We start from the raw sequence: 5957 nt of genomic DNA, 5'->3' as shown, positions 1-5957 counted from the left end.
AGTACCAGTAGACGTAGTAGTAGTGTAGCCTCGGCTGGCGCGGAGAAGAGAAGAGACGCGGCGCGGCAGGCAGGCACGTAGGCCAGGTCCGCGGATCACGCCGCCTTGCCTCTCCCGTCCCACCCCTGCTAGCTCCCACTCCCAGGTGAGGTTTGGTCTGGCAGTCGGGGCCAGCCCAGCACAGCAGCGAGGTGGCTCGCTCGCTCGCGCGCTCCTGTTGTCGCGCCTCCCCCTCGGCCTCGGGTCGCGAGTTGGCCACCCACTCCCTCCACGCGGACGGCACTAGCGACGCGTCGGAGACTAGCTAGTAGCTAGGCGCATTTCAAATTTTGAAGTGTGCACGTCTCTTCTCCTCCTCAGTTAATACTCGCTGCTGCAGTCGCAGTCGCGCCGGTCTCCTCGTTCCCCGGCTCCGCCCCAGCAAATACGCGGACCCAAAGAACCAACCAACACAAACGCCCGCCCGCCTCCGCTCCGCTCCGCACGCTTCAGTTCATCCCCATTAACGACCAAGTCGTTCCGGTGGAGTCATCAGCGGTACGTGCGCCGCTTCGATCGTCCTTGGCCAAGAAGAACGGAGTCACCGGCGGAGCGGGAAGCCATGCCGTTGCCGCGGAGCAAGGCCAGGAGGAAGGGCTTCAGGTCGCAGCTGGAGCAGGAGGTGCTGAGGCTGCAGGAGGTGCTGCGGGAGGAGACGGCGCTGCACGCCATCCTCGACAACGCGCTCGACCACGCCGCCGTCACCCTCGCCGACATGTCCTACCTCCCCACCCACGTAAGCGCGCCGCCGCCGCCGCCCATTTTCTGCCTGCCATCCTTGGCCACGACCTAACTAGAGCATGTATGAATGCGCTTTCCATTGCTCCAGGCCCAGGAGCTGCTCTCCAACATCTCCGCCATGGAGGCGGCCGTCTCCAAGCTGGAGGAGGAGATGGTCGCCCTGCACTTCCAGCTCATCCAGGAGCGCAACGAGCGGCGCCTCGTCGAGTACCGCGCCAACGCCAAGCAGCGGCCCCTCCCCCTCTGCTCCCACCGCCCCGCCGCCAAACCCGACCCCGAATCCGACGTACGCCCGCCCGCCTCCTCCCCCTCCCCCCTCTCCTCACCGCCACATTCTCCGCCTCCGTATGTGAACCCATCCATGGCGCTCTCTCCGTACCAGGACACGGCGACCGACACCAGCAACCCCAGCAGAGCGGAGAAGGCCGCGCCCCCGAAGCTGCACAGGCAGTTCTCCGTGAAGGCCCTCGGCGGCGGCGCGAACCCGAACCACCTGTCGGAGGACATCGTGCGGTGCATGAGGAACATCTTCATCTCGCTCTCCGACTCCTGCCGGGAGGCCTCCAGGGCCGCCAACCCCTCCGCCGCCGGGGAGGGCCAACGCGCCGGCCCGTCGCCCAGCGGGATCGCCGCCTTCTGGTCGCTGTCCGAGCCGTCCTCCATCTCCTCCTGGGTGCAGAGCCCCCAGGTCGACCTCAACCAGAACAACAACCTGCTGGCCTCCGAGACCGTCTTCGACCCGTACAAGGCCCGGGAGAAGCTCAGCTGGGCCGACATCGGGGGCTACGGCGCCGCGTCCGAGGTCTCCTGGATGTCCGCTGGGAAGAAGCAGCTCGAGTATGCCGCAGAGTCGCTTCGGAAGTTCAGGTATGGTGTCAACCAATCCTTGCTATATTCAGACTCTACCTACTATGAGTAGTTAATAATCAGTGACAGTGTACCAAACAAGACAACATCACCAAAATAGTTAGATGGATATAGATTCTAGCCCAAGAAATTACAATTTTAGATCCAAAGTGTGAATACCATAAAACATGGACAGAGTTCTTTGCATTTCATGATGCTTTGGACTTGATTTATAATTCACTAGTCAGTAGTCAGTACTGATGAATGCTTATTTAGAATGCAGGTTGCTGATTGAGCAGCTGGCAGAAGTAAACCCCGTTCATCTCAGCGACGACGCGAGATTGGCGTTTTGGATCAATTTGTACAATGCCTTGTTGATGCATGTACGGTGAATTGACAAACTCGCTTTAGTTGTGTGATTGTGTAGCCTTTCTGGTTAAAGCGATAGGCTCCATTGATGGTTGACGCGAGACTTGATGGTGCTTTGTGTCCTTTACAGGCTTATCTTGCTTACGGTGTTCCACGAAGTGACATGAAACTGTTTTCACTAATGCAAAAGGTTTGCTTCAAAACTTGATTCGTGCTCGTTGACTGATGTTTATACTTTTGTGATGCTTCTGGTCTAACATTGTTGCAATTTTTTTTCCAGGCTGCGTACACAATTGGAGGGAATTCATTCAGTGCAGCATTCATCGAATATGTTATTTTGAAGATGAAGCCGCCGAATCACAGACCACAGATGGTATGTGAGCTGCAGTGCATCTTGATGACAAATCTGCTTGTTTGTTCATGAATGCAAACCGATGACAGCTTTTTCTTTGTTTTGCTTAAGGCTCTGCTTCTTGCCCTTCAGAAGATAAAGTCACCTGAGGACCAGAGAAAGTTCTGCATTTCAACACCTGAACCACTTCTGACATTTGCCCTCAGCTGTGGAATGTATTCTTCGCCTGCAGTAAGTTTAGATCACTCATTTTATGGCTTCTGATATGAAATGCAGCACTACCATTTTGCAACGCTTTTGTAATTAACTGACGATTGTTTATCACTGCAGGTGAAGATATACACAGCCAGCAACGTAAGGGAAGAGCTTCAGGATGCGCAGCGTGATTTCATCAGAGCATCGGTGGGAGTGAGCCGAAAGGGAAAGCTTCTGATCCCCAAAATGCTGCACTGTTTTGCGCGAGGGTTCGTCGACGACAACAGCTTCCCTATCTGGATATCGCATTTCCTGCCTCAGCAGCAGGCTACATTCGTCGAGCACTGCGTGTCTCAGAGGCGGCAAAGCCTCCTGGGCACCCGGACTTTCGGCATCATCCCGTTCGACTCTCGGTTCCGATACCTTTTCCTGCCTGATATGGGATCATTGAACTGACTGGTAAGCTAAAATAGTGTCCAACAAATAAAAATTTGCATTCTGAGTACTTCTGGAACAGCATGTGTATTTCCATGTACTGAATATCTGTGTGTTGTAACAGTCGAATCATCAGGTCAGAGGAGCAAGGAAGCCCTATATTGTCGGCTGTCGAACTGAGCTGTTTTGGCAAGTGCTCGACCAGGTCTCGGATCACAAGTGCATATCCAGTGATCATCCGCGGCGGCCGGCTGGATTAAAAGACCGATATCCTCCTCGGATGCCAGATAAATCTTGAGCACGTCAGCTGGATTAATTGGATAGTTTGCCTCGACCTCTTGTCGAATTCAGCGCAAAATGTTGTATATGATAGTGGTCGATGTCTAACTAGCTAGCAAATAAAATGAAGGCGATCGTTATGAAGGTGTTGTGAGTCTACTGACAACATGTACTATGTGGTAAAATGTATTGTGTGCCTGCAGCTCTGATCTGCGGTACTTATCATGTAGTAGTACTACAATTTGTAAGCAAGAAAGGAAACCTAGATTGTTGACAGTGGAACATAGCAGCTTCAGCAAGTGCGCAAGTCGAAAGGATTGCAAGTGCAGTGAGTTCAGCAGGTTTGTTTCAACAATGGATCAGTGTGCAACGGCTTGGCTAGAAACAGACAGGAATCCTCAACTTCTCGTCTAAAATCCATTGAAAGATGCTGCATATGATGCAGAATAAAATTCAAGTTATCAGTTGAAGGCATTCATTCATGTGTTTATCTCTGTTGCTCATGGTCGTGACGATGCCAAAAATGTATTGCTTGCTCTGCCTTCTGTGTCATGTACAGCTATAAGCAAGTGGTAGAAAGTACAGAAATTCCATGACGATTCTCCCTCCCTCCCTACTATGATCTCTTCACCGCATGATCTCCGTGGTTCCTTTCGGAATTTACGCCGCGATTTCGTGCGGTTCCTTGTGAGAAATGCAGTCCCAGTAAGGCCCTGAACGTGCCTGCCGCTCCTCCCGGGCAAGAGCTTCGTTCATCTCATTCTCATGGCCCGTCCTCGCCGTCCTTGATGAGGTTGCAGATGTCCGAGCACTCTGTCAGGCTGCACAGAATTAAGCATGTATAGTTAACTCATCAGTACTAACAGGCAGGGCGGCTAATGAGTAGAGTAATTACCAGTAGAGGCGGCTGCGGAACTGCCCCTCCTTGAAGACGACGAGGGGCCTCCGGACGTTGATGGGCCCCTCGCCGCCGCGGATGCAGGTGGCGACGCACTTGGAGGTGCACTGCAGCGCCTTGGCCGACTTGGGGTGCTTGATCCTCACCTGCGCCTTGTCGTCCCCTACAACCTCGATCACCTCCATCATCAACCAATGATACATACTACCTGTGATGTGACGTGCGCGTGCAATCGGTGGTGGTAGTGGGTGCGCACGTACCGGAGAGCGTGGGCGGGATGTTGGAGAAGTTGTCCGACTGCGGCGGCGGCGTGGAGAGGATGGCGGCCGCCAGCGCGAACGCCACCACGGCCGGCGCCTGCCCCGCCATCCCCGTGCGACACGACGGCGCGGCTCGCTCGTCCGCGAGCGCCGTGCCCGGCCTTGTCTCTGCTCTGCTCAGCCACTCAGCCTCGCTGCTCTCTGTGTGGTCAAGGCGCGTCGCCTCGCACTCGCCGTTGCCTTTTTTTTTTAGTTCTTTTTTTGGGTGATAAATAACTTTATTCATCATCCAATACCACAGTATGTGGGATACAAGAAGCATCATGGGGTGATAAATAACTTTTTTTACCCTAACTAGCGAGCCACCTACCCCAGATCCACCCGGCCGCTGCCGCCGCCGATCCTGGCGGTGGTGGCGGCCCCCTGGCCGCCGAAGGCGGCGGGGAGGAGAGTGCGCCCGGTGGCGTTCTCTTCGCGCGAAGGAGGGCTTCATCGGGCGGCGCACGGCGGCGGTGCTGTGAGGCGGCGGGCGGCGAGAGGAGGGTCGTGGCGGAGCTGCGTGAAGGCTGGCGGAGGACCCGGAGCTCGGAGGGGTGAGCGGCCATGGAAGCGGCGGCGCGGGCCTGGAGGCGACGACGCAGAGGCTGTGGCGCGAGGTCTGCGTCCGTGCGGCTTCCTCGGGCCATGGAGGCGGAGCTAGCAGCGCCGCGGCCGTCGGTGGTGCTTCCTGGAGGCGGCGAAAATCGCAGTGGAGCTGCCGTCGGCGGCCATGGAGAGGGTGCTGCGGGCTAGATCTGGGCCCAGCCAGGGCCCGATCTGGGCTGGGGGCCCGGTCTGTATGGCTGCTGTCAGGAGTGTGACAGCAGCGTGCGGCGGTCCCTCGACCACACAGGAGGTGCTCGACGGTGGGGGCTGCGGGTGCTCGGCCAGATCGGAGTTGGTAGAGAGGTGGGCTCTCGTCGTGCGGGTCGTTGGTGTTACATGACGCATCGGCCATGACATTGATTTGCTGCGGCGGCGGCGGTGTGAACAACATGGATGGCTGCCCCATTCCGGTGGGCGAGGAGGATGGTGTGCGACGCCACAGACGAAAGTCTTTGTCCGTCTTCGGTCGGGGTCGGCGACGACGGCGCCCGTGGGTGTCGTTTCCCTCCTTGGAGGCGTCGCCGAGGTGTGTCGACACCGTACTCGCTTCATTCTGGTTTGGTTGATGTCTCCGGGCGAAAGCCTAGGTTTGGAGTTGGACCGGCGCGATAGCGGCGTCCTCGACGCCGTCCCTCTCTTGGGAGTATCGTGTTTGGAGACACGGCTTGTAGGTCCTGGGTTGCTTTCCTCCGGCGCTCACTGCTATCCAAGATTGTTCTGTAGGGGCGCTATGCACATCATTGCTAGCGTGTCCAAGACGACGCCTTTCTCGGGACGGACCAAATTCCACCATCCACCTTCTTTAGGATGGCGCGTCAACGAGAAAAGTCAAGATGAAGATGTTCTTTTTGGAGGCGGCGGCATTGGTTGAGACGCGGCCTTGCTGCTCAGTTTAGGA

At 56.4% G+C, this 5957-nt stretch overlaps 2 protein-coding genes across 2 annotated transcripts; one reads left to right on the top strand and one right to left on the bottom strand.

The window, feature by feature from the left end:
• The first annotated feature begins 401 nt into the window (after positions 1-401).
• LOC109759361 (uncharacterized) lies at positions 402-3538 on the top strand. The gene is made up of 9 exons (XM_020318187.4): positions 402-775; positions 869-1066; positions 1163-1647; positions 1910-2009; positions 2126-2185; positions 2276-2368; positions 2459-2578; positions 2678-3001; positions 3102-3538. The coding sequence occupies exons 1-8, from the start codon at positions 602-604 to the stop codon at positions 2996-2998; spliced, it is 1551 nt and encodes a 516-aa protein (XP_020173776.1). The 5' UTR covers positions 402-601; the 3' UTR covers positions 2999-3001; positions 3102-3538.
• A 176-nt stretch (positions 3539-3714) lies between these two features.
• On the bottom strand, positions 3715-5754 carry LOC109759362 (uncharacterized). Its single transcript, XM_020318188.4, has 3 exons — positions 4415-5754; positions 4152-4317; positions 3715-4077 (listed from the first exon to the last, which is right to left on the bottom strand). Exons 1-3 carry the CDS (start codon positions 5463-5465, stop codon positions 4020-4022), a joined length of 1275 nt encoding a protein of 424 aa, XP_020173777.2. The 5' UTR covers positions 5466-5754; the 3' UTR covers positions 3715-4019.
• Between the last annotated feature and the right edge of the window lie 203 nt (positions 5755-5957).

This window comes from Aegilops tauschii, chromosome 7 (assembly GCF_002575655.3).
Source record: "Aegilops tauschii subsp. strangulata cultivar AL8/78 chromosome 7, Aet v6.0, whole genome shotgun sequence".
In the NCBI taxonomy this organism is placed as follows: domain Eukaryota; kingdom Viridiplantae; phylum Streptophyta; class Magnoliopsida; order Poales; family Poaceae; genus Aegilops; species Aegilops tauschii.
The sequence above is the reverse complement of the archived record's forward strand: the minus strand, read 5'-3'. Positions and strand labels throughout refer to the sequence as shown.

Excerpts from the sequence above, each read along its gene's own strand:
- LOC109759361 (XM_020318187.4), top strand. The coding sequence starts at position 602 with ATGCCGTTGCCGCGGAGCAAGGCCAGGAGGAAGGGCTTCAGGTCGCAG. Across the intron at positions 776-868 it reads TGTCCTACCTCCCCACCCAC|GCCCAGGAGCTGCTCTCCAA; the intron begins GTAAGCGCGCCG and ends CCATTGCTCCAG. Across the intron at positions 1,067-1,162 it reads AACCCGACCCCGAATCCGAC|GACACGGCGACCGACACCAG; the intron begins GTACGCCCGCCC and ends TCTCCGTACCAG.
- LOC109759362 (XM_020318188.4), bottom strand. The coding sequence starts at position 5,465 with ATGGGGCAGCCATCCATGTTGTTCACACCGCCGCCGCCGCAGCAAATC. Across the intron at positions 4,318-4,414 it reads CATCCCGCCCACGCTCTCCG|GGGACGACAAGGCGCAGGTG; the intron begins GTACGTGCGCAC and ends TCGAGGTTGTAG. Across the intron at positions 4,078-4,151 it reads TTCCGCAGCCGCCTCTACTG|CCTGACAGAGTGCTCGGACA; the intron begins GTAATTACTCTA and ends AATTCTGTGCAG.